This window comes from Phoenix dactylifera, chromosome 1 (genome assembly GCF_009389715.1).
Source record: "Phoenix dactylifera cultivar Barhee BC4 chromosome 1, palm_55x_up_171113_PBpolish2nd_filt_p, whole genome shotgun sequence".
Classification (NCBI taxonomy): Eukaryota; Viridiplantae; Streptophyta; class Magnoliopsida; order Arecales; family Arecaceae; genus Phoenix; species Phoenix dactylifera.
In genome coordinates, this window is record NC_052392.1 from 36,317,441 (window position 1) to 36,345,078 (window position 27,638).

Below are 27,638 nucleotides of genomic sequence, written 5' to 3' on the forward strand. Positions count from 1 at the left end.
TGTTTTATATAGGACCGAAAATGAATGAAATCCATATCAAAAACTTTCATATCCATATACCTATCCATATTTTTCAACGAATAGAAATATGGATATTTGTTCCAAATGAATACGGTTACCAATCAAATATTATGCATAGCCATATTTATTCCGAACAGATATAGATTTAAGTTATATCTTGATACAGAACATAATTTATTATGCAAATCGTAGATGATATGCACAGTGACCAACCTGGTCAAGGACCCATATCATTGATTCAACCAAATTTAGATTAAAATAGTAAAATTAAAAATTATTCAAAATAAAAATATAATATAAAAATATTAATATTTTTGCATCAAATATTGTTATTATTTTTAATTATATTATAAATAAAAATAATCATGAATTATCTTTTGTCTTCTCTTTGCAGGAGGCTCATCGCCTTCCTTCTATTTCAACCAGTTGGTCCAGATTTCTTCATTCATCCTCATTGTTGGACTACTAGTTAAATTGCTCACCAGGCAAGTGCATGTCTCGTAAGAGAGATGTATATCAGGTTGGATATGTTATCAATGTCATTGGAAATGGCTGGTCAAATTATATCTCCGGGCAGTAACAGAGACATTGATAGCATAAGGAGTCTACAGTTGGCTTGCGATTCCACCATATATTGGGAAGGCAAGCCCCATGAATATTATGGTGATCAAAGTTATTCTTTTAGGATCCGAATGCTCCACAGGCCTCAAGATCAACTTTTGAAAAAGCTCACCGATCAATATCAACGTAGAACAAGATAAAGTTGTTAACCTTGCCAGCACGGTACACCATACCGGCTCGAACCGAACGGTACTAGGCGTACCATACCATACTGGTTCGGTATTGATATCTGGTATGGATGGTATACCAAGTGTACGGATAGTATACCAACACTCGGTACACCAAAAAAATTTCGTACTATATCATATTGATACTATGCTAGTGTAGCACCGGTATAAGATCCGATACCAAGAAAACGAACCTTGCTTGCCAGCTTGCTCAGCCGTAATCTTGATAATTTTCCATTCTCCTACCTCAGTCTACTGAGTGATCGAAAGCTTGCAAGAAGAGACTGGTACCCTTGCTAGAGAAAACCGACAAGAGACTACTCTTAGAAGACCCGGATGTTGTCCTACGGTGGTAGGCTAATAATTCTAAAATCTGTTCTTATTTTCCTGCTCTATTACCATATGCATCTCATTAGACTTCTCAATGGATTTATAGAAGGATAGATCAAAGAAAATTTTCACTTCTATTTCTTTCAAAAATAAGAAAAGTTATTTAAAAGAATAAAAAAAACAGAAAAATCATTTTTTTTTCTGCATTGAATACGATATTTTTGTTAAAAAAAATAAGAAAAAATTAAATATCAAACAGAGCCTTAGCTTTTCTCTTCCTTTGGTTTCTTTGTTGCTGGAAAGTTAAGATCAAGGAAGACAGCGTTTCTAGACTTCCAGGGGATATGAGGACGAGATGTTATAGCTTGAGATCACAAACTATCCATCCTGTTTCTTCTCCTGTGGTCAAAGCTCGCTTCATGTAAGCTGAAGGGCACAGCAAAAGAAATCCTGATTATAACGTGAAAAGCTGCCATACGTGTGAAGCCTTCAGTATGTACACTATTACATAAAGATTTAATGAATCATTCAGCTGTAAGCATTCAAACAAAAAAATAATAATAATTTCTGCAATTGCAACCACATGCAATGAATGAACCAAACAGAACAGCAGTGGCTGCATATGCTCCATTCCATGATGCCATAGAATTTACTCACATTGCAATTCCAATCACAGGCAACCAAAAGCCTGTGAATGTAACTAGCCACTTCACATATATCAAAACAAATGAGACCAAAAGGAAGGTTGGATCACCTAAAAATAAAGGAGTTGTTAGGGAAATAAGCAACATGAAGATGTATGGCCATGAGATAGAAAGAGAGAACCATGATACCATGCTCAGCACAAAGAGAAGAATTGTTAAACGACATCAAATGTTAGTTCTTAAACCCCTCTCTCAATTTCTACAATACTTTCAGGTTCCAAAATTCCAGATGAACAACATCCAAAACTTAAAAACGAAATATCATGAAGGCTTTGCAGTAACAACCATGAATCTCCAAAAGGACCATGGATTATTAGGCGACCAGATGAAGAGATCACTGTATGATGTGAGGGCTTCTATTGACAAACTGCTTTTTGTAAAGCAACTATCAGGTGAAATTAGAGACCCTCATAGCAAAAAGTGTGTATATCTGCCACATTATAGGTAACAAGAGATCTCATTTTGTTCTCCCAGAAATTTTATTGATGCCTTTGTTTCATCTCCACACTTCAGCTAACTGAGGTGCAAATTGACTGCTGAGAGTACAAACCATTTACTGCATTGCTGAAATGCTGTTTGCTTCTCCTCCTCTTTGATACTTCTGTAAATCCTTCTGCATCCTTATTATTGTACATATTTACTGCCTTCAACGGGCCATGAGCATAGGCTTCAGAAGTAGACTCCATTTTAGCTGCTACATCACAATGTTTAATATTCACTTTGCTCTCATTTTCATTTGGTTTGTTAATAGACTGAGCTTCCTTTGGAGGGTCCAAACTGTCCCGAGCTGACTTAACAATGAAGCTTAATAGAATTTGTCTTGCCATCTCAGTCTTCTGTAAGTTTTGGGTGCTGTCTTTCCCCTTACAATTCCCACTCTTCCCGGCATCAATGACTTTGTCAACTTCTGTTCTCTCTTCTGAAACTGCAGTAGAAGTTTCCTCCTTCGTGATGATTGGAGGATCTAATTGCTGGCTTGATTCAGTTACAAGATTTTGAGCTTCTGAGTACTCATTAACATGATTTGCTTGTTGCGAAGCTTTCTGAGGTTCAAACTCTGGTGCATGAGGGTTCATATTGCTCCGAGTGAAGTTGCATCTTACAACAGTGTTCTGGTTCTTTGAGCAACCTTGTTTCCTGAAGAAAGAATGCCCAGTTCGGTGGTACAGGGTTGATCTTGGGCCGCAAGGTACCCTAGTATGAATAGATTGAGGTGAGGGGATTTCCATAGACCGAGGTGAAATTGTCTGATGAGCAGCTCTTACATCATAAATTTCAATTGAGTTATATGGATGGGACACAGACAACAGCGAGCCTGGCTTGAACGGAGGAGCTGAAGCTGAAAGCTTGCTTCCATTTGTTGTGGCTTTCTTGGAAGTGCACAAGTCCTCATTCACATCGGTGTTGTGATTTTTCTCCTCTCCATTCAATTGATCTAATTCACTCAGGTTAGCCTCCTTTTGGCTATCATCAGTTGGTATTTCCTCATCCAATGGTTCTTCCAAACACTTCTCTTCTTCCTTAGATGCACCAACCGGATTGGCATTTTCTAGAGTACCATCCATCACTTCTATTGTTTCTTCTGTTGGATCCAATGCTGGCTTTAAGACCGTACCAGGAGGTGATATTGCTACTTCTTTGTAAGATACAAACTTTGAAGCCACATTAGTGAGCCTACCGGTAACAGAAGCTTTCGTATTTTGTTCTGTATTGGTATCTGTATAGGGAGTCCTTACCTGTAGTTTGTTGGAATCTCCTCCAACAGTCACATTTGTAGGCTTTAGAACTTTTCCACCAGAAGAAATATCAATTGGAGGGGCCCTTGATGGTGCCACATTGGGTTTTAGTGCTGAAGAGACAGTTTTTCTTTCGTAACTGTCATTTGCAGAACTTGCAGGCTCTGAGCTGTTTATGATTAATTTAGTTAGAGCTTGTCTCTTGCGGCCAAATTTTCTGTGCGAATGTCCGAACCTTCCTCTGGCTTCTTGCCACCCTTCATCAGAAGATTCTTCAGGTGATATCACACTCGCTTGTGTCAGCTCATGTTGAGTTACACTGTTATTCTCTTTGAAATTTTCCAAGTGATGTTCTTCAGATTTCTTCCCCTCCTCGAGTTCCATTGTGTCCTGACTGGTTAGGGATTGTGCATCAGACTGAGAATCATCTGTGACTGAGATGGACTGCTCTTGACTAGATTTATTGTTGTTCTGCATTAAATACTAGAAGATATGAATAGCCAATTAAAAAACATGTTAAATATATACAACAAATGAAAACCCACAGAAGGAGACATGCAGACACAGACAGACACTCACACAGAGAGCGCGCATGAGCGCGCGCGCGCGCGCGCGAGAGAGAGAGAGAGAGAGAGAGAGAGAGAGAGAGAGAGAGAGAGAGAGAATGAGAGACAGAACTTTTTAGTGGAAAAAGAGTTCATGCATTGGATGCAAGTCTTAGATCCAATATTTGATGGGTCATGCTACCAACTTTGCACCTTATTTTAAAATCAAATATTTTTTCCCCAAAGGACAACAATATTTTTTAGGCAACGTGATGACTCTTTAGCAGTAAAGTTATATTTGATTTCTTTATCATCAATGTCACAGCAAGGTTCAGCATGGTAGTTTGTCCGCACTGTGGTGGTTACCAATATGACATCATGTCGCTACTCGCAGTATCAAATCACCAACATTGCATCTTCCTATTATTTGTCAACTACATAAATGCATCATCATGCTCATGACCCCCCTTTGCAGTTGGGTCAATGATTATCCTCTTCATGTTATGAAGCTGGCAGCTAAGCCAGAGTGTTTACTTATATAAGGTCATACTTTGTTTGTTGTGCTACCATTCTGACATTCGTCCTTTCCCTTCAGCAGATCTAATATCCATTGTATGGTTGATCACTCGTTCCCATGGCAGACCTAGTATACAATTCGTGTTTGCTAGAGATATGTTGGATATAGAGTAGTATGTTAACATTGTGCATTATTACTGTTGTGACATGCTTTACATGCTTTACTTGGTTCAGGTCTGTAACTATATACATCTAGTTGCTTGAGCTATGAACATACTTCACTTCAACAATTACTCCTACAATTTCGAATTTTAATCATCCAAAACAGAATATCTGGGAAATCAATCAATTCAAGATCAACAACAACATTGAAGGAGCAAAATCTGCAATTGTTTCAATTTGGCACCGGGCATTTTGCTATAGTGAAAAAATTTCTTTAAATTTGTTTGGCTTTGAAAGGCTAAAGATAGATAACAAAGAAACAAATTTACCTTTAAGCGCCGCTGTTTTCGCAGTGCATCTCTTTCTTTTGTATCTTGTTCTGGGTTTATGTAGTCAAGGAGATCTGATACACTGAAAAAGTAAAAGGTCTCAGATTTCAAGAATATATATATATATATATATATATTAACATTTAGACCATCTAAATAAGGAGTAATATTTCCACACCTAAGGTGACCTTTACTTGCAATAGATGCATCAGGCATTGGGATGCCTCTACGAGAAGCCTCTTGCTGTTCTAAAGCTTTTGATTCAAAATATTCAAGCCATGCAGCAGCATCCTGCACAAAAATTTATAATACTCAATTTTATGTTACTTCCTATGCCCATCTAATGGAAAATGACAGATATGAATGTAGAGGCAACCTTTGTACGAAGATCTTCTAAACCAAGTTTGGCCTGAAGTATCTGCAATGTGGTTTGTTCATGTTGCACACTAAGAGAATAGGCTTCCATCATGGAAAGAGCTATGGCAATGGCATGGTAGCTAGCAGCAGTCTGTCAAACAGATGTATGGAAGTTCAATTATGCAGCTAGGTATTGGATACAGCTAGAAACTTTGTAGATGATGAATTTGATCTTCATACTGCCTACTATAAAAATCTATTAAGCAATTGTACTACTAAAATTTGTCATATGTAAATATTGATTTTTATGTGATTTTTGGCAGATTGATATATGGATTCAACTGGACTTCCAGTTCTCTGTAAGGCCTGAAACTTTACTCTGTACGTGTTCATATGCCCGCAAGTGTGTGTATCCGTGCAAAACAATGAATAGACACAAATACCATAACAACCATATGCATGTGCACCAATGACAACAGCATGAGGTTTAGAGCTACACTCGCATTAAACATATACAAACCTCAACAATGACCTGCAACACAGAAACACAAAGATAAACACACACACGGGACGAGGTGGCGAGGGGAGGGAGGGAGGGAGAGAGAGAGAGAGAGAGAGAGAGAGAGAGAGAGAGAGAGAGAGAGAGAGATGAGACCTGAATGTGGTCAGCTCCTAACAATCTTTTATTGCAGTTAAGGGCCTCATGCAGGTAGCGAAGTGCAACATGAACATTTCCCATGCCCTCTTCCATCATTGCCACATTGATATATGTTGCAGCAGAATTTGGATGAGAGAGTCCACATGAGAAGTGCAGAAGATAGAGTGCACGATTGACATACCTGAGAGAAGGAACAATTGTTAAAACAATAGCATTTAATTCAGAATAAGCAAATACATACATATGAAGAAGATTTGCAGTACTGGTGTGTACCACCCCATATAATGGTACCTTTACGGGTCTGGTACCGAGATTATATGCATATACTTTTGGAATTCCACCTTTAGATACTACAATAACACTTGACACTTCTATATCATTATAACCACAGTAAAGAGTCATTGGCTAAATTGTGCATAGTGGTGGTGACCAGGAGTGCGCAACTTTTTAATTAGGGGTTCAGCTTTAGCTAAAGCAGTAAAGTCAATTGAGATTCTGACCTTTAGATTCTGTCATTTTCCCCCACATTGACCTCACAAGGAGTGAAAGGTCACAATATAAGGGGCAAGATCAAGTAGCAAATGAAAATTTAAGATATTGTAGTAGAAATAGCATTACTGCAGTAAATACCCAGTTGAATGTTTTATGATCTTACACCAATACATGGATGAAAATCATAGCAAAAAATTATCTCATAGGCTTACCAAATAAGTGATCTCACAAATGCTTACGCGCGCGCGCACTTGTAAAACATATGTGTAAATGCAAGTGCAGAAGGAAAAATAATCAAAAGTCAAAATCAATCACAACTTAATTATGAAAATTCACAAATTTATATTAGAATATTATGAGATACATTCATATTAAAATTGTAGTTTTGAAGATAAAAATGTTTGAAATTTGAATACTATCGAGCTACACCATTATTATGTTACAACTATTTCATAATTGTCATCTAATATAATTATATAATTACATTAGAATTATGCAAATGTTAGAATTGTAGTTTGACGATATGTTAGATTAAACATTTGTCTTTGCCATGATATATGGAACCAATAATTTTTCAGAAGCTATAACAGTTTGCAGAAATATCAAATTTCAATGACCATGAACTTCTTGAAAAGGTCTCTTTAAGATGTACAATTAATATATCGTGGCCCTCAGAAAAATTCAAATGATTTCTGGATCAAAACATGGCGAAAAGCTATAGTTACAAATTACAATTAACAATTTTCTTCCAAATTTTGGAAGCACAAACTTCTTGCAGAAATAGCAACTTTGATGATCTCAGACTCAATGGAAAGGACTAATCACTGGGGTTCAGTAGTGGCTAGGTTTTGATCACAGTCGTTGGGCTTCTTTGATTCTTATATTTAAACTCACCTCTGGCAAGTCTATCATGAATAATATAGTGCAGGGTATTGCAATAAGATGTCCTATGATTCAAAGTTTGATCATATCTACAATAACAAGAACTCAACTCTTGGTAGAAGTTTGAGAATTAGTTTCTTGCAAAGTTAGGCTATCTCGCAGCTCTCGACAAAATTTCAATGGTTTTTGGCTAAAATAGTGGCCAAGCTATGGCTGTAATTCAGTTATGAGTTTCTTCCAATTTCAGAAAAGGCTTTTAGAAGTATTAAATTCCTATGATCCTAGACTCATTGAAAGGGCTCTTGAGATCTGCAATGGATATCTCACAGCCCTTGGTGAAATTTTAATATCTTTTTGGATCAAAAAGTGAATTGAAGCTGACGTTATTTTACGATGACTTTCTTCCTTTTTTGGAATTTTAGTCATATGAGGACTATTTAGAGAGTTGTTTAGATGGAGGATTTCTTTATTTAGAGTTAGACATCATGATCATTTCTGGACAGAAATTTTGTGCATGTTAAATTAAATACTTATATCAATTAATTTCAATTTTAATGACCATAGGAATTTTAGACATTTTTTGTGCTATCTTGAAAATGGTCTACATCATGGGTTGTATATTAGTCTATTATGCCCGACAATTAATGGAATGAAAATAAAATCTTTTTTTCAGATTAATTCATTCTTGAAAGTTATTCAAGTAACAAAACTTTGATCAAAATTGGGATCATTTCAATAACCCAAGAATGGAAACTAAAAACTATTATCATTTCCTATTCCAAATGAATTTAAAAATCTATCTATAACATAACAATTATAAACACTAGTATCCTAAGAAGACAAATGAAGTTCGATTGCATTATTTTTCTCATCTCAATATAAATAGATTTCTCAAAAAAAGTGAAAATGGTGATATAATCTTTGCAATCTTAACAACTGTACAAAAATGGGAATGTTTTACAACTTTTGCACTTTTATTCTAAAAAACACGAAAATACTTTCAAGTCTTATTCTCTTGAATATTTTTCTTCAAATTTATCCCATTATTCTCATCTATACTTGACTTTCTCTTCCTAAACTAGAATGCTCAATTAATCTCAAATTCTTATGGATGTGTTGGCCCTCTGATCATTGTCAGCAATCAACCGCTCAACAAGGTCACTATCCGTTTTCCTAGAACAAAGAGGCCGTTTGATGGCTTAGGCTGGTGAACAAAAATGGATTTATAGGTAGGCGGTTGTGGATATCATTGGATTGCCTAATGAAGAGGACTTTAGATTCCTAAGGTACCAGGTAATTAAGTTAAACACTAGTCCTAAATAACAAGAAAGAGATAATGATGCAACTAAAGCAAGTACCTTCATCACTTCTGATTGCTAGCGTGTTGATGATGCTATAGGATTACACTAGTTCCTAAGGCTATAGAGATAAGAACTGAAACTCCATGGTAATCGAGTTGTGTTGCTGCTGGAGTTGCTGATGAAGATGACCTGACTCTTCTTCTCGGCCTCTTAAATAGAACATGCCCTTGCTAGTGATTGTAAAAAGGACATGGCTCCTCGGGCTAACTGTTTCCGATGTCTCCAGTTCTGTTAATTACCATTGCTCCAGCGAGCTCATCACTTTAAAAGCCATACATGCCTCGCTATTGTCCGTCTGTCATCGTTCTGTTAACTGTCGTTGCTTAGGCAAACTTGTTCTTTGAGGACCATGCATGTTGTTAATACTGATACATATGTGCCTCCCAGCATATTTGTTATTTTGGCCGCATCCAAGGTAGTCCAAGGTGGCCATGTGGCATCACCTAGTCCTTGCACATTTCTATGCTCGATTAGCCTATTTACAGGACGAGATCAATCTATGTAGACTTTTCAATGTCCACTCAACAAGCTCACGATGTGATATAGTATGTCTCCTATACATTAGTATGTTCCATAATTCGCATGACTCTCTTGTTAGCCAAATTGAACAAATGTCTCTCAAGTCAATGGAGCCCTCTAGCCCATCCAACTAGGAAAAGTCTTGAGGCTACCAAGCCGTGATTTTAAATGACCAAACCCCAATATATTTAGAAAATTCCTACTCAACACCATGAGGTGCCTTCAAAATTATATATTATTTTTTGGAAATTTTGTCATGGTGAAAATTTAAAAAATAGAATTTCAAATTTCCTGGCAAGTTGGTGTTATGATGTATCTGCACTTTTTCTTTCGCAATGATGACTTGAGACTCAAGGCAAGGATAAAGCACTTTTCTGATACTATTATTTATTGTTATAAACGGACATAACTTTTATTTTCTTTGGAGCAGTTTAGCCTTGTAGGGAATTGTTTAAGACAGCTAATATATATGTTGTTATTAGCAGTTATAATAAAAAATAATGAATAATAATACAAAATAGCACCACTATTTGCTCAAGTCTTTTTTCATCAATAAAATATTAATTATTTCAACCAGCTATAGATATTCAAAATTAAGAATAGGATCCAGATTCTATTGTCTATGTTTTGCATCTAATCTTAACTAGGACTAAATTCAAGTCAATCATTGTAACACCCTTTATAAACATGACATTCAAAGCAAGATCAAACATATCAAATCGTCTAAATTATTAAGTATTTTGATAATATTTTTTTCTTTTAATTAAATAAAAATAAAAATCCAATTTCTTGATCCCCACTTAACCTCCAGTATGATTCATGAGTCAAAGATAACTCTTTAATAGGGTATTTTCTGATTTATTAACTCATATATCTAAAACAACTAAAGGATAGTTGTGATCCCATGTATATACCAAAAATGGTGGATTGGCAATTGAACGAGGTAGAAAATTAGAAATCTCATTGCACCATCTCTTGAAAAATTGCCTAACTTTTTCCTTGTAAAAATTTCTAATCTTCCTTTCAAAAAATTCTAACCAAACAAAATGGACGGTACAATTTTCCAAATGCCCTGAGAAAGGTGGGACCGTAGGAGATTGGGAACGACATTGCCATACGTACAGCCTACTCCATACCACAATTTGACTTCCTCTACCCTGGATGCTCTATGGCCCCCCTTATGTGAGCCAATTACTTCATGGACATAGGGTTTTGACCACAAAGAGGATCCAGATTCCATACTCTTTTTTCAGATATCCCTTAAAATATTCCTTGCTGAATGGCTTTCAAATATATCTTCTTTACATTTCTCTACTTCAAATTCCACGACAGAAAAGGCCATCATGAAGAGCGAAGTCAAAAACCCTTGGTGAATGTCCATACACTTGATCGCAAAGCAAATTGGCCATGGACAATACTCTTGGAATTTAGTAGTCATATGTCAAGGAGGTGGGGGAGCACCCTATTATGCAGTGAACAAGGATCAGCACAAGACTTAGAGTCGGATGAAAATTCTAGAAGCTAAACTTTAAACCAAAGTTCGTTGTTTCGGTATTGGACCCTATACTGGTACTATTCTATTATAGTATCGGTATGCGGTATGGTATGAGATGGCGAGGTGTACCAAATGTTAGTACAGTACAAGATTGCATACCAGTTCTATACTAGTACGATACTGTACATCTGGTATAGTACGGTACTGACCGGCACGGCAAACCTTGCTTCAAACCTTTGTACGACTAGCTATCCTATTTAAGATTTAGGATGAATGAATATGATGTTCGGATTAAACTAAGAGTTGTGATTTTTCTGGACAAAAATATCATTAATAGCTATATATACATATACATATGTACATGTATTATGTATGTTAGTTGATGGTCCTAGTCAAAGCCAATATGTTCGAGAAGATTTGTCCTTCTTCTTTAAAGAAAATCTCTGGAAGAGGTATGATAGTCAAATGTCACTTTACCAAGGATGTCATCTTTACGGGTGATGATCAATTTACACATTACTAAACATTTATATCATAACATACCATTATCATCACCTTTAATTTGTGCATTTTCTTCTTATGTATGAAAACTTTAATCATGATGAGAACATAAGTTACAAGAATAGAACCAAATGGTTCTTTGAATGGTTGTCTTTATTAGAAATCAGATCATACAACATGCAAAATGGTTTTGTATATAAAGTTTTCAAATTTCTTCAAACAAGGTTGCCCTCTCCCCCTTCCAGGAAAAAAAAGATGAATAAGTGCATATTAAATAATGCTTCAATTTCTAGGAGTTCATCAAATGATGGGGCTGGGAGATTTGATAATTACAGTCTGTCCGAATGCTATGGCTTTCTATCACATTTTTAGGATCTAGAACATAAGAATATGGGTTATTAAAGCGCCATGCTAGCTGTGTAGGATGCCAAAATGGACAGCATGAATATCACCAGTCTCGTACATTCTATACACAGCATCACATGAACAGCAATACAAGAATCACATATAGACACATATCCGGGCGTTTGATTCTTCAAATGGGAGATACTAAGATAAGGGGATACAGAGAAATTACTTTTATAAAATAAATTAAATTCATAGCATTATAGAATAAAAAATATTAATCAACATATTTATTAAAAGATAAAAATAGATAGCAAATATTATTTGATTGGAAGCAATGAGAGTGACAGAATAATTCTTGTAAGTTGTAACCTTTGTTTCAGAATTTTGCTACAAAATTTGTTCGTATGAGATTTTTTGTTTTATTAATTAAACAAAGAATCACAAAAAAAAAAACTGCAGATTTCTCATGCTTTTATTGCTTCTTTGGTAGCTAGCACCAGCTGTGTACTTTTCTTTTTTTATTCTTGTATGGCCACTCCCAGTTTAGCACTGGAGACCAAGTGAATGGGTAACAACAGCTTTTTTTTTTTGATGGAAAGGGTAACAATAGCTTATTATAATAGAGAATTCTCAAAAAGTTATTCCTAAATGAGATGTAAACTGCTACAGCTGAGGGCAAAGCAGGTATTTCGGCCCTGAAGAATTACAATCCTCCATGAAATAGAGGATCTAAATCGAATTTGCAAAAGGGAAAGTCTAGCTATGCTTTTTACCTCCCTGATGCTACATGCTTCCCTTTCCATAGGGTAAGGGCAATGCAACAAACAATGGAGAAGAAGGCAACAAGCAGTCCAGGCGGAAGCAAAGGGATTTATTCGTAGCATTTTTAGGTTCCTGCATCTTGTGCTCTCTCTTTTGCCTCCCTCTTCTCTTTTTCTAAGCCTGTGATCCTTTCTTTGTGCTTGGATATGGCAAAGAGCTATGCTGGACTCACCTCTTGAAGAGTCTGACTCTTCACTAACCCTAAAAAGCTGGTAAGTCCCGCATCTTCTGTATAATGTGTCTGATATGTAGCATGACATTTTGGGATGGACTCGCGTCCAAGCAACAATGTCTTTAAATACTATGGTAGCAACTATGGTAGCAAGAGCAATAGGAATAATGATCATTAATTAAGACTTTGATATTACAACTTACAATATTTCAAAGAAGGAAACTCCATTCTTTGAATGCACTCTTGATCATTTTAGAACACCAAATGTATAGTTTCTTATTAACCTGCCGAAGATGGTAGCGACTTACTGAAATATCCCATACAAGGCCAACTTTTAGTATTTGACTTTTGCTAAATTTGACTTTGCTTATGACACTTAAACCAACACACATATACTTTAAGATAACCACATATGAAGGCAATGATTATAACGCAAAAGCATGCAATATTGCAAACTCTTTACACCACATTTTATACCTCATGCTATCATATTAAGAAACTGAGTTACATCTTTGTTCCTTAAAAACCATAATTATTTCCTTTAGAGATCCCCACAAACCATATCCTTTTTTGAACTATAAAAAAAATATCCTTTATACTTTGTCTAGAAAATTTATTGATCATCAAAAGCATGCAATATTGAAAACTCTTTACGCCACATTTTAAACCTCATGTTATCATATTAAGAAACTGAGTTACCACTTCGTTCTGTAAAAACCATAATTATTTCCTTTATATCCTTTTTTGAATTAAAAATATATCCTTTATATTTTGTCTAGAAAATTTATTGTTGCATTTTTTTCCTATTTATGCTCTTGATTCCTCATTCATTACATTGCACCTTAACTAAAACTTCCGGCAAGAAATAAGTAATTACATTATAAAGTTGCGGCCCACATGGTATCATTTTCGAACGATTTCACACAGCTAGGGAAATGAGTCACTACAATATACTTGACGAGTAGGAATTAGGAAAATGAGACATAATGATGTTCAAGGTTTTTAAAAGCTGCAATTTTAGCAGCAGTTCTATAGTAATTATAACTGCCCACTTTCATCTCGAATATCAAAGCCAAAATTATAGCTAAACCAAGGTATGCTATGACAATATTGGGATCTATACCAGTTGTTTGGCAGTACGGTATGGTATGGTACCATGCTGCACTATTCTGGGCCAGTACCAACATAGCCAGAGCTAGTGAGGGAGGGGGAGAGGAAGAAGGAAAGAGAGGAAAAGAGAGAGAGGGAGGGAGGAGAAGAAGAGGGAGGAAGGGAGAAAGAGGGAGATGGAGGGGGAGAGAAAGAGACCGAGAGAGGGCTTTCGAGCCCTCATCTCCTTTAGCCACACGAAAACAAGGGCGGAGTCCCTGTTTCAAAACAAAACAAGGGTTCTGGCCCTTTTATTTCTGAAATTTTTGTTTGGAGAGAGGGTGGGAGGGAGAGGGAGAGTGACGGAGAGGCAAGGGGGGAGAGAGCAGCCGAGAGAGAGAGAGAGAGGGCTTTCGGGTCCCCATCTCCTCCTAATTCACTTGGAAAAAAAAAATCAAAAAAAAGGGGTGGTGCCTCTGTTTCGAAATAGGGGCCCCGCCCCTATTTTCATATGGTCAGAGAAGGTGGGGGCTCGAAAGCCCTTTCCCTCCCTATCTCTCTCTCTTTCTCTCCCTCCCTCTCTCTCTTCCTCCCTCCCTCTCTTTTTCTCTCTTTCCTTCTCTCTCCCCCACCCTTGCCGGATTTCTTGAACTGAGGGGCGAAACCATTATGGTCCGCCCCCAGTATGATTTGGTATGCCCCAAACTGAGCAGTTTAGGATGGCACTTCCTTCTATGAGCTAAACCTTTTTGACCCAAAACTAGCTCACATAATTTGCAACATTTTGCAGCTGCCTCCCTTATCGACACTATTCCCTTCCTTTGGCTTGGTCTTTCCCCAAAGCCACATCTTATTGCTGAAGATGAAGAGAGATTACCTCTTGAAATAACTAAATTCTAGTGAACAATCACCTATTCACCCAAAATATTGCCACTATAGGATATACTGGGAAGTCTGAGGGTCACTTAGTTTCCATGCAATTGCTTTCACTGTGATCTGACCTCCACCCCATTAATTATAGTTCAATACTTCTTAGCTTGCCCTTAACAAAAAATAAAAATAAAAAGAAATAAAAAGACACATGAGTTGTTCTTACAAATGCAAACATGACATTCAGTATTAAAAGAAAGGATTATAAGACAAAGCAAATAATGTATACAAACTGCATATCCTGTTTGTAACATCTCACATCATTCATATGGTTACATCAGCAACATAGTGTTTGTAGAATTTGTTTTATCTTTAGAAGAATGAGCTGAAGTTTCCCCCTGGTTAAGAATGGATGTATAGTTGTATAATTTAAGTTTCTAAAAAAGAAAAGGAAGAAAGCCCCTCCAAGCCATTATAAATATGCCAAGCAAAGCACCACATCAGCATGTTAAAAAGTCTTGAATACTTGTTTCAGCATTCTAAGTTATAAAGAAAAAGTTACGAAAAAATGATACTGACAGAAGCAATAATAAATATCTGACATGTCCAGGTATAATCTACCAAAACAAATGCCTTTGTTTATACATTACAAACCAATATAGAAGTTAGCTTCTAGTTAGACAAGAAAAAGAACAAGATCCCTGAAAAATATAAGCTTGAGAATGAAAAAAATATCAAACATTGTGGGACTTACTTCAAGGCCAATTCAATGTGTTGGAGTCGGTAGTAGAAAACAGAAAGATCCCCATAACTTTTCATCGTCTCAGCATGGTCAAGACCAAGCTCCCTCTCGTTAATATCTAGAGCCTTCTGCTGATATATGGCTGCCTATAAAACCCAAGAAAATGTTTAATATAATCTATTGTGTTAATCATAAAAGACTGAATGATGCATAATTTCCTTAGATATGAACATGCTCTCTAATGCTTCATAGGGAAAAGTGTGCAAAAATTACCAAAGCAAAATCAAGATTCAAGAGTGTCATAACATTAAAAGATATCACCATATATGTATCACCACAATGTTATGTATCACCATATATAACATTGTGGCCAGGTTCCAGAACTTAGAAAAATACATGGCCTTCATGCAGGCATCTCAAAGTATTAGAATATATGTACCCCAGATGTTCTAACCTGATTAAAATCTCCAGTGTGATAAAGAACTACTGCAAGTAGACTATATGCAGTAGCAGTCATCCGATGGTATGGACCACAAACTGCTATCATTTTTGATAATGCCTTCACATGAAAAAAATGCAGAGAAGCTATCAATTGATTCGGCAGCGGTAAGGTGATCAAGATAAGCTTGAGCATCAAAACACATATATATGCATGTATATCAAACAGAAAATTAACTTGACCACCTTTATGCCATAACTAACAGCATCTTCTAACTTTCCTTTATCCAATGCTGTCTTTGATGATTCCAATAAGTTCCGACCATCTGCAGATGAGCAGGTCACATGCTGCAGAACAGAATTCCAGCATGCGAGTTAACTCAATCAGTAAATGCTTTTAACACAAAAAAAAGTTTTCAGTACTAAAATATGTTGCACCGTACTTTGTACACAGGAACTACGCTGATAATATCAGATTTCTCAAATGGGTTTGGACTATCCATGTCATAGTCTCTAGCTACCAACTCCAACCCAACCTGCATCAGGGCGTGAACACAAAAGTTTTAACCAGAGAACTCCAGAAATTCATAATCTCAAATTTAACAAAAGTACCTTATGGCAAAGTCCTCTGAGAATCACAAACTTTCTTAAATGTTGAAATTCATCTTTTAGCCTCCAATCGAATCTTTTTAGAATAAATGTCTCCACCCACTTCATTTTGAGATTATGCTCACTAATCAGATCCTGATCACCATTTTCTAATTTTGAGGGCCCTAGCAAGATGTTCAAAGTTGCAGCAATTGCAGAAGATAAATCAGACATATTGTCCACTGCAGCAATAACAGCTCGTAGAATGTACTTGAAGGAACGAGTAACCATCTCATGAATACAAATTGACTGTATATGTGGTAGCTTCTCAGCAAGTTCAACCTGATTTGTTTGAAGAGATAAAGAAAAATAACTGCATTTGTTTTGGATGCAAGGGCAATACAAAATGTTGACAGAAATTCATCAAGTCAATTTTTTCTGTACGCACCACATGTCCTAAGGAACGTATTTTAAGTCCCCTTGTATGCATGAAGTCAGTAAGAGTTCGCCCATCAACTGGAGAAAGCTCAAGTGACGCAAAATCTGCCACCTGTGATAGTTGTTTTAGACCAAATCCAAAAGCTTCGAGTGTGAATGCAATTACAATTAAATACATAATTTATGAAGTACATTGATCAGATAAAAGATTACCAGCTTCGGAAGCGCAACATCATCATAGTATTTTTGTGCCATCTTGGTGAGCTCATCCATTGACTATTTCAAGCAGCAAATTGAGTCAATAGGACATGATGTTAGACTTTAAATGACAATGTGAAACTAATCACAAAATGCCCATGTAAGCAGTAAATATATTGGGGCAAAACCTGACAAAAAAGAAAATCAGTGTAGCAGATGTATACAAGAAAAGCAAAGACCTCTAGCAGATATCCTGCAAATTGGTTTGCAGAGAATTGAGGTAAATGGTTCAGCACTGCATGTATCTGCACCATTTCTGGTCTATAATGTATCGGTTTTATAGTTAATGGCTATTGCCCTCCATAGTGGGTGTTTTTCACCGTTTCTACATATTTTTAGTTTCTCCAAACTTACATGCAAATGGCAGTCTTTTTCTCATTAACATATGTTGGTTTATCATATGATAGTTAATCTACCTTTCAGTTATTTCTGATTATTTAAAGTGTTAATATCAAAGCTACTTTTCCCCATGTGATTTCAGAAGAGCTACATTTAAACAGAATATCATCTCAAAAGATATGGATGCAAGTAAGCCAGAATAAGTTGCTTACAGACCTTCTGATGAAGACCAGTTCCTGAATCTTTCAAACGCATGAAGGCTTCTTCAGAAAGCAGTTTCCTGATCTCAACCTCCTCATTCAGTTCACTCTGTGCTAATTTCTCCAAATCTGTTACAATCGTGCTGCCGGTAATAAAATCTTCCTTCTCAGACTTGCCAACTGGATCTGCTTTCTTTTTAAGTTTCTTTAACTGTTCAAACTGCCTTCCAAGTCCTTTAACAATTGGTTCAGCCAAACTGTCTTCCTTATTGCCCTTTGGCTCCTCAACTGTTGAAGTCTCCTTTTTCTGCAAATGTTCTAACCAGCAAGCACCAAGTTCCCATCTGATGGGTCCCTCAGTAGCAGCAGACATTTTCTCTAACTTGATCAGGCTATTTCTTAGTACCCTCCTTGCTAAAATCCTTGCGTCCGCATCATCAGAACTAGAAGAATATTGATGCCCCACAGATGGATCCATGTTGCTTAACTTGGGAACCAATATTCTTAAGCTGCAGAAAGAATTTCTGAAGACTGAGTGCTTGTGCACGTGTAGGATTTCTTATTATGAATGAAAAACTAAAATGTTATTTTGTGATTGGAACAGTACTGCATGCAAATAGAAGATAGACTGTGTTGCATGAAGTTTAGCAAAGGTACTTCTTTCAACATTCTAGACATTGGGTGTGTATTTACAAAAATATTGACTTGTTTGAGATTTGGTAATTCCTATACATATTTATCGCAGGAGGCCAGATATATGTTTCAAGAATTCTGGAAGTATAAAGCATTGGTTCAGCAGTTTCGATAAGGACGTCTACTGTCTAACATTGTATGGTACGCATGGTTCTGAAAACTTGGTTCAGTAGTTGAGGATGAGAAGATTTATTGAGAAAAAATAGATGGTTCTAAAACAGTATGTCAGCTAAGACATGGAATTTGCAAACCTGTTAATGTTTAAGGCATTAGAACCTCCATCTGGCTGGTCATCTACATAAATACTCTCCATTGCACAATTTTTGTCCTTCACATGCCCCGAGACTTTAACAGTAGCAGTATAGCCACATTGTTTAACAATGACAACTCCTAGAGTGGCGGTATCCTGCAAAGTAATCAAGTTCTCTCATGACTTGATACTCCTAAATTGTACTCCTAAAGTGGAGTTATTTAATAAAACAGATAATGAGTATCACTTTCTTACTTTAACAACCACACTCTCATCAGCAGTTAAGCCTTTAAGAAGATTCCTTGAGGAAACCTCCTTGGTGCACATCTGAAGTAATTGGCTCCCATCAACTTTCTCCTCAAGCTTCACGCTAGCATCTGGCATATCCCTTTTTACAATTATACTCAGGTCTCCTATATGCTCTTCATGCATGACTGAACCCTGCAGAACCCTGTTTGAAGCAGTCAAGTTTATGTTGGAGTCCATGAGATGACGAATTGCTGAAACAGCTTTAAGAATTGCTGTGTCAACAAATAGACTGTGAAGTAAAAAGGCCTTCCGATCTCGTATCTGCCTCTCATCTTCAGTTTTGCATGGAATCTTTGCCAAAACTGAGAAATCCGTTGCCCATCGCCTATCAACATATTTACCATCTCGTCCATGCCCACCTCCATTCCCTCCCCAGTTCTCATCTTCTGTTGGCAGCAAGAGGCATTTTGAATGTGACTCAACACAAACAGGAGGGACAAGCCATGTATTTGCACGGAATCCATACGGCAGATTACCAAACTGAAATTTTTGGAGAAGTATAGACTTTAGTGGATAGTTCTATAACTGCAAGTATCGTTAACAATTTCCAACATAAAAATTAAATAGAGTTAATTTTGCAGTTAACACCTTGTTATGGTCTATAAAGGCTTTCATCAGGGACTCATACGCCTGCACATAATCATGAAATCATATTTGTTGGTCAAGGCATGTAACATCACGCTAATTAATTAGATTTGAATTGCTGAAAGTGTGCATATTTTCCATAACATGAAGCAAGTTTGGGAACAGCATGAAAAGTGAGCAAGAAAGTTTGCTATGCATCATTTATGACAAGAACTACAATTAAGATGGGAAACTAATACAGCAAATGGGAAGCAACAAGATCTTCAAAAGGAATATGGGCTTCAAGCAAAACACGAAAGAAAATTGAAGTCACCTACATTTGCAAATGCTCTGCTAAGCTGCTGCAATAGATCCACTAGAGAGTGGCACAGAATATTGTGTTTCCCAGTTGCATAAAACCCCTTGACCGAAGAAACCACATTTAGAAACTTCCCATTACAAACTTTAACCTGCACACATCCCTGCAATTCCTTAGTACACTATAATATGAGGTCTTGGGTTACGTTAAAAGGAAAGAAATAGAAATAGTACAATCATCAATGGGTCCCATCAAACTGTGTCACTGATCAAAGATATTAAGCAAGGCACCACATACTGGTGAAACATCACACTATAACTAAGAATCCAAACTTATAAGCATAACTGATGCATGATGAAGAAGACAGACATTGGCGCAATGGTAAGATTGCTCTATTATGACCTATATATAAAGCTGATCAGGAGTCGCGCTTGGGCATAGAAAATGTCAAATTTTACACAGGCCCGACCCGAAGCCCGATTAAAAATAAATAGGGTTTAGGCCCGAGGCCCAGCCCATGATCAGTTCTACTTGAGTGTCATAAGTTTGAAACACAGAAACAACCTCTACATACATGAGGGTAAGGCTGCTTATTTTTGACCCTCCTTAGACCCCATAGTTGTAGGAGCCTCAACGCTAGGACGCCTCTTTAAGTGATGCATGATGAGCGATTTACAATTGCATTGACAGCTTGATATATAAACGTCTGAAATCATTATGACCAGTACTAAGACACTTCAACATAATTTTTTGATCATTTATCAGTAGCTATGACCATTAAGATAAACTTGTTTTGTAAAGTGATCACCATCACAATATAACAAGAAAATTAGAAAACAGAGAATTTATTACATGGCAAGACTATGGACCTGGGCTCCATTCTTTTCCTTTCTTTGCTCTCTTTTTTCAGAGAATCTCAGCAAGAAAAAAGATCATGCAATATTTTGATCAATTCTTGGTAATGACAGCTGATAAGAAAAACTTATTTTATGATGAGATCAACATTAAAGTTGGACAAAGAAAAAAAAGAGCATGTAACATTTATTACATGGAAAAGGCCATCAAAATGGCCTCCATTCTTTTCCTTTCTCCATTCGTTCTCTCAAGAATTTCAACAAGCAATGATCATGCATGTTAAAAACAAGAAACGGCATCGCCTCAATTCAGGTAGCAATTTAACATGGATAAAATCATCAACTAGTATGACATGAAGAAGCCGATATAAAAAGGAATCACCTCTAATTCAAAGTAATCGCCTTCCCCCCGATCTCCAGCGATCCCCGGTTCACGTTTCTTCACAGCTACAAATAAAAGAACGATCTTTAGACTCGCGCCGACCAAAAGAACCGAAAAGATACCATCTTCAGAAGAATGACGATAGAGATGTACGCACAAAGAATGGGAGAGGAAAGGTGGGAGAAGGAGAAGAAATCATAGAAATCGCCGAGCTTCGGAGGCGGTTGGATCGCCGCCATGTCGAACTTATCCGAGATCGCAGGAATCGAGGCGCCCGGGGACGGCGCCGACGGGAGCTTCGCGTCGGCGGCCGCCGTGGAGGCGCCGGCGGTGGGCGACGAGGAGGGCCCGGACGAGGGTCTGCCATTCGCTCCGGCGGCGGCTGAGGGAGAGGCGGCGGAGGTCTGCTGCTTCTTGGGCTTGCCGCCGCCGTCCTTGTGCTTGCCGAACACGGTGGTGCAGGCGATGATGTCCAACAGCCTTCGCACGTGCGCAACCGCCTGCTCCTCCGTCGTGTAGTCCTCTGCACGTGTGGAGGATTACAAAAATTGAACATGTAATCATTGAAATATCATAACATCTTTTTGTTTCATTAAAGTTGTACATAACAATCTTTAATATAATTATAAGTATACAATCAGTTTAATAGGCCATTATTTTATTATAATAGCTCTTGCACTAACAATCAGCAATCTACCTTGTAACTGTTGTCAAATTAAGATGTTTATTATAAACTGGCCAATCTAAATAGTGATATTTTTATGTAAATATTAAAATAACTTATTGTTATTTTTTACCATCATATTACATGAAGCATATCTGGTCAATTAATGTCGGCCAGAGTTACTGCTTGGAGTTTCATTTTGAATCTCATGTAACATTACTAATATTGGACTTAGCTATTTTCATTGATGCAAAGCCAATAATCATGTGTTTCACATGTATGGTATTGTTCATCAATTAAATCTTTTTAAAAAGTGCATAATATCATAAAAACCAAAAACTCTGATGTCGACACATGATTGAAATTTTTAATGTAATAATTGCTAGCATGAATCTTGTTTTTCTTAAAGAAAATGCATCCATGAGATTGAGTTTTTCCACAACGCTATGTTAGTATGGTTTTGACTAAAGTCACACTCCATGCATCGCTTTGATTAAATAATTGGATCATCTAATGGGCACTAAAACAATTCTACTACTGAAAAAAAAAAAATGAAAGTGGATTGATTCAAGATGGTCATTGCAAGAGTTTTGTTGCGGGGACGGCGCTTTGGCCGGAGCCTCGCGCAACAGCATAGCCCACATTAAGCTAGCAGAGAAAGAGGACCACGTTCCTCTCGAGGTATTGTCCGCTTTGGGCGTTCTGGCCCGCGCGTCCAGCGTTGACGGGGGGAGACTGGTGCCCTCACGGGTTTGCCCTTCAAAAGGCACCTCGAGAGGAAAGGATTTCTACCCTCCATTTAAGGCATGGAACCTTTCCGTTACTAACCGATGTGGGACTAAATTCAAGGCCCCCTCCCCTCTCCACAACATAGCCTCCCCAGCGGGAAGGTTCCTTGCCGGTTTTTAACGCCGGGGGCCCCCACAGTCCTGAAGGGTAGTCAATGGAGGGAGGAGGCGTCCATCTGTTGCGGGGACGGCGCTTTGGCCGGAGCCTCGCGCAACAGCGTAGCCCACATTAAGCTAGCAGAGAAAGAGAACCACGTTCCTCCCGAGGTATTGTCCGCTTTGGACGTTCCGGCCCGCGCGTCCAGCGCTGACGGGGGAGACTGGTGCCCTCACGGGTTTGCCCTTCAAAAGGCGCCTCGAGAGGAAAGGATTTCCATCCTCCATTTAAGGCATGGAACCTTTCCGTTACTAACCGATGTGGGACTAAATTCAAGGCCCCCTCCCCTCCCCACAACAAGTTTGAATTCAAGAAGTTTGAAGGCAAGTGTATCAATTGATTTTATCCATAAGATCTATCAACAACACATGCCTCGTAAAAGTAACGTGATGGACTTTCTAATTCTTAAGTGCTTCCTTTCAAATGGAGTGGCAAGGGGGTGATGACTTTTCTAAAGTGCTCCGAGCTCGTGCGTTGTGAAAACTAAAAATAAGTAGAGAAAGGAAGAAGAAAATGCGATATCCATTGACTCATTCTATTTAGTCAAAAAGCAGCCACATCCTCTGATGGGCGTGACCCCAAATTATCTATCATAACTTGAGAATAATGTAACTGAGTGTGACTCACACGCAAGACTTTCTTTGTTTTTTTGATTGGACGGATGGCATGCAAGACTATCTTAACTATAATAAGACACACCAAGAGGCTTTCTTTTTCCCTGCATGGACAAATACTGAAACTCTCACCAATAACATGCAAAAAAATATATATTAAATAAAACTTCAAGTTTCGTGAATTATTTTAAAAAGTGCCAAAATAAAATTTTCAACATTAGAAGACTGAGTTTTCAATCATAATGAAAAGAATACAAAAATCACCATTCAAATGCTTGTGAGGCAAGAAAAAAAGATGAAAGAAAGTTGTTACTTCATGTTTGTCTCTCTAAAATATTGAAACCTTTTTTGTTTTTTTGGAGAAAAGTCTTGCCGTGAATAGTGTGCAGATAAAAGAGGAAGAGAGGAAGAAACTGCCCAACTAAGCCCAAAAAACCAACACTTACTAAAATTAAAGGTCACCACTATTTATTTTTTTAAAGAAAAAGTTTTCATCTCCCAAGGGACACATTGAAACTATTGTGTTTTTACCTTACCCAAAATTAAAAAAAAAAAACTATTTTGCTTTTATTTATCAAGATATCCAACAGAATTCAAAAAGGAGAGCTGAATAAGTTGACTCGAAGGACATAGCAATGTTTCCATTTGCTGCTTATTTTCAATTCGATATGTTCCACGCCCCAGGTTGAAGGACAGTGATGAAATAGAGAGCAATGACACGAGGACAGATGCAGACAAAGGCTTGCAATTTGCATCGTTCCTCACAAAATTGCCGACGATCATGGGACAAATCACAATATCTCGTGTGTCCCCTCAAGGTATCTTTAAGCTAAAGTATAGGACCACATATAATAAGCAAAGTAGAAGGGAAAATTAAAAAAAAAAATGATACATAAACATCTGGGCCCTCTTTTCTCAATAGATATAAATCAATAAAATTCAAAATATTTATATTGATTGATATTTTTATACATTTTTTATATTTTTAATAAATTTATAATTAGTAATTTTTAAAGTTAAAAAATAAAATAATTTTTAATCTCGAATTTATTGTATCGATCAAGATTTCAAATGGGATACAACCGTCTAAGATTTAGCTCTGGTCAAATGGGGTACAACCTTATTCAATTGAGACTTAGGATAATAGTGATCCTAAGTCATCAATGAGTTATATTAGTTCAAAATAGAAAAGCATGTGTCGATTTTAGGTTATATATTGTTTGAGCCCACGAAGCAACACATCTCATCTGTACTAATTATTGAGCCATTTCTTACTGTACTGAAAAAAATAAATGTAGAGCACATGCGCATGCATTGGGAGGGGTTTGATCCGACCAACAAATAATTAGACCTATCGATCATTAAACGAGTTGACCATACATTGTGCATCGAATTTATGGTTCGCCCCACATGGTTGGCATCTTCTTCAAATTTCTTACATTTTAGTCATTTTGCATCAGATAGTCCAATAAGCATCAGATCTAACTTGCTTCTTTAGATCCTTATACTCAGCACCTAGCCCTAGATTCAACATAAGAATGATTGGGCCGAGCAGCAAATATACTGCTCGCAACCAAACAGGAGAGCTAATCAAATGCCTAAGTATCTTATGAGGATGTTAAGAGAGGACGAAAGCCCTGGCGGCCAATACAATACCTTCCTAACTCGATCCTCTTAGCGTTCTGGTTTGTCTCATACGAGACAATAATTTACTTGTATAGAATATGTGTGACAAAACATTATTATGACTAAGTTTGAATGGAATCAGTTGGAAAGATACTGCAGAGCCGAAACCATTGGATTCAGAACGGACGGCGACAAGGCAAAGGACAAGAAATTAAAGTGGGGGAATTTTACAGCCGTTTAAGCTGCCTCTTCTAGCGGCAGCTATTTTCATGGAATGTTATCGATCTTTCTTATTCAATGATTGATAAACAAAATGAATCTTGAGTAAAAAAGATTAGTTGACCATGAATTCGACGCATTAGTTTTCTTTGTTAATTTGTGGTCCTATCTCACTAACAAGTGAGGCCCATAAAATGTTCAAATATGTGCATAATTAATATCCAAATGCGGCAAACTTTGTTGACAATTGCATGCCTATAGTAATGCACCGAAGAAAAAAAAAAAATTAACTGCTTTTAGATATTCCAGCTAGAATAATATTAAAAAAGGCCTTAAGTTTTTGGGGAAAAAAATGCACCCAACTTTTGTTAAAAATCTTAAAATTTTTGAGAAATATTCAACTAGCAATTCTATTTTACACTCGTCCATCTCTCTTTAAAAGCACTGCCAAGAGTTTCAAGTCATAGTTCAAAAAGAGTTGAAAAGTCAAGGAATGAAGCTACCACCAACATGAGAGACATTAATGAAGCTATTTATCATCTCTACCAAGAAATTAAAATATTTATTATCTTAAGTTGCAACTTTGGCAGCATCCCCACTCACCTTCCAAGATCCTTAGTACGCATGGTTTCAGTGACACGATTTCCACGCCATCGTTCAACCGCTGCCCACGAGCCTGCCATGGTCATTGATTAGCCGAAGAAACCAAAGTAAAATTCCAAGCAACCGGAACTGCCTCTGTTTCGTATTCCAAAATTAAAAGAAATATGAATAAAAAATATAGATAGAATAAGAAGCCTTCTTTTTCCTCTCTCTCTCTCTCTCTCTGTTTCTCTCGCCATTATTTACCACGTGGATCAGTGAATAATTGGTGAGGTGGCACGTTTCCACATGAGAGCCCAAGAGTTTCCTCACATCCAGTACCCTGTCTGTGGATATTCCCTAAAAATAGCAACAAGAAAAAAAAATAATAGAGAGAATTAAGACTACAAGTTTTAGGAAATTACTTAAGAGAGTGCGTTTTAGGAAATTATTTAAATGATTGTATCTGTTTTTTTTTTTTTTTTTCTAAAGCAGAAAACAGAGAAGTACCTTGAGTGTCACTTGGGATTCATAGGGTGTGTCCACAGTGATATGAACAACACTAGGCACAACTGTAAAGAGAATGAGTTTGTATTAGCACTCATAAATTGATAAATTTGTATGAAAAAGAAAAGGAAAGTAGAAAAAGAATGCTATCAATGGTGTGTCCACAGGGACATCAACAACACTAGGTGAAGAGAGTGAGTTTTTATTAGCAGTTCTAAATTGATAAATTTGTATAAAAAAGAAAAGGAAAGTAGAAAATGAATGCTATCATTGGTGTGTCCACGGTGATATGAACAATACTAGGCACAACTGTTAGGAGAGTAAGTTTTTATTAGCCATAGTTTTTATTAGCACTCCTAAATTGATAAATTTGTATCAAAAAGAAAAAGAAAGTAAAAAGAATGCTATCATTAGTGCAGCTATAAAATGACAAAAAGGAAAAAGGAAAAGCCATCTCTTTTATATCTAGAGCAAAGGAAAATAAGATTTTCTTAACAGTACTCCTGAACCCAAACAAAAGAATCAATAGGAAATGACGAAGCATTGACCGTAACAACAACTATAACTCCACAGAGAACATAAAACAATAAGGGGAAACGGGCCGGCTTATTTATTTTCAAAAGGATTATTATGTGTATTAAATCAAATAGGAAATATAAAAGGTTGGCAATATGTAAACAGAGAATCAAAAAATGGTGTAGTTGCTCCTTGCCACCATCCTCAAGCCCAGAATAGATGAATCATATTGAAAATAAAATTAAACAGAGAACAAAAAGGAAGAAAACAACAACTATTACTCCATACTTGCATATGTGCGTGGAGAGAGAAAGAGTGTAGATTGGCAGAACAAACCTTTCTCTTCCTTCTTCTTCTTTTCACCTTTGCCTTTATTTCCCCTGCCCCGGCCAGCTTTGGGGGCCATGGGAGAGACTCAGAACGACAATATTTTTGTGGATACTTTTCAGCACCAACCTCCCTTTGTTCAAGATGAACTCTTGCAGCTAAATAAAGAGAACAAATGAAAGAGAAGGAGAGCTTATGAGGAGGATGGGAGGGGAGAGAGAGAGAGAGAGAGACGAGGTCCGTCGGAGGATAGGATAAGAGACCCTTCTCGCGGATTTCTCTTCAATCCTGGCCTCTCGATCTCGGTTCATTCACCCACCTCTCTCTTTCTGCAGCTATAAGGGGGGTGGGGTGGGGGCCTTTTATAGGGAGGGCCATGTGATAGAGAAATTATTCCACAGCCGTTTGTTTATGCAAGGATGCATCGAGATTGGTGCTTGATGAGTAGGGCCCATAGAAACGACAGGTTGTGATTGGTTGCATGACGTGGTGGATGCAGTGCATGAAATAATTGCTCCGGACAAAAACAGAGGGGAAGAGAGAGAGAGCCGTTAAGTTAGAGCCAAG

General features: G+C 37.2%; 1 protein-coding gene across 2 annotated transcripts; it reads right to left on the reverse strand.

Moving 5' to 3' along the window:
- Positions 1 to 1,950: 1,950 nt before the first annotated feature.
- Positions 1,951 to 27,402, reverse strand: LOC103715898 (protein TSS). 2 transcript variants are annotated; one of them, XM_039133136.1, is made up of 23 exons: positions 27,081 to 27,402; positions 26,232 to 26,293; positions 25,989 to 26,081; positions 25,743 to 25,815; positions 21,229 to 21,594; positions 21,072 to 21,136; positions 19,855 to 19,986; positions 19,541 to 19,582; positions 18,899 to 19,432; positions 18,645 to 18,799; positions 17,717 to 18,209; positions 17,117 to 17,179; positions 16,914 to 17,015; positions 16,490 to 16,807; positions 16,321 to 16,413; positions 16,124 to 16,225; positions 15,894 to 15,998; positions 15,452 to 15,585; positions 6,144 to 6,327; positions 5,508 to 5,639; positions 5,310 to 5,422; positions 5,132 to 5,213; positions 1,951 to 4,062 (listed from the first exon to the last, which is right to left on the reverse strand). In XM_039133136.1, exons 1-23 carry the CDS (start codon positions 27,148 to 27,150, stop codon positions 2,353 to 2,355), a joined length of 5,223 nt encoding a protein of 1,740 aa, XP_038989064.1. In that variant the 5' UTR covers positions 27,151 to 27,402; the 3' UTR covers positions 1,951 to 2,352. The 2 variants fall into 2 exon arrangements, with proteins under 2 accessions (XP_038989064.1, XP_038989066.1); XM_039133138.1 differs by having other exon boundaries at positions 2,353 to 4,050; positions 27,081 to 27,401.
- Between the last annotated feature and the right edge of the window lie 236 nt (positions 27,403 to 27,638).

Coding starts and splice junctions, on each gene's coding strand:
- LOC103715898 (XM_039133136.1), bottom strand. CDS start 27,150: ATGGCCCCCAAAGCTGGCCGGGGCAGGGGAAATAAAGGCAAAGGTGAA. Junction 16,226..16,320: donor GCGTAGTTCCTGTGTACAAA/GTACGGTGCAAC, acceptor TCTGTTCTGCAG/CATGTGACCTGCTCATCTGC. Junction 15,586..15,893: donor ACACTGGAGATTTTAATCAG/GTTAGAACATCT, acceptor TGGGTTTTATAG/GCAGCCATATATCAGCAGAA.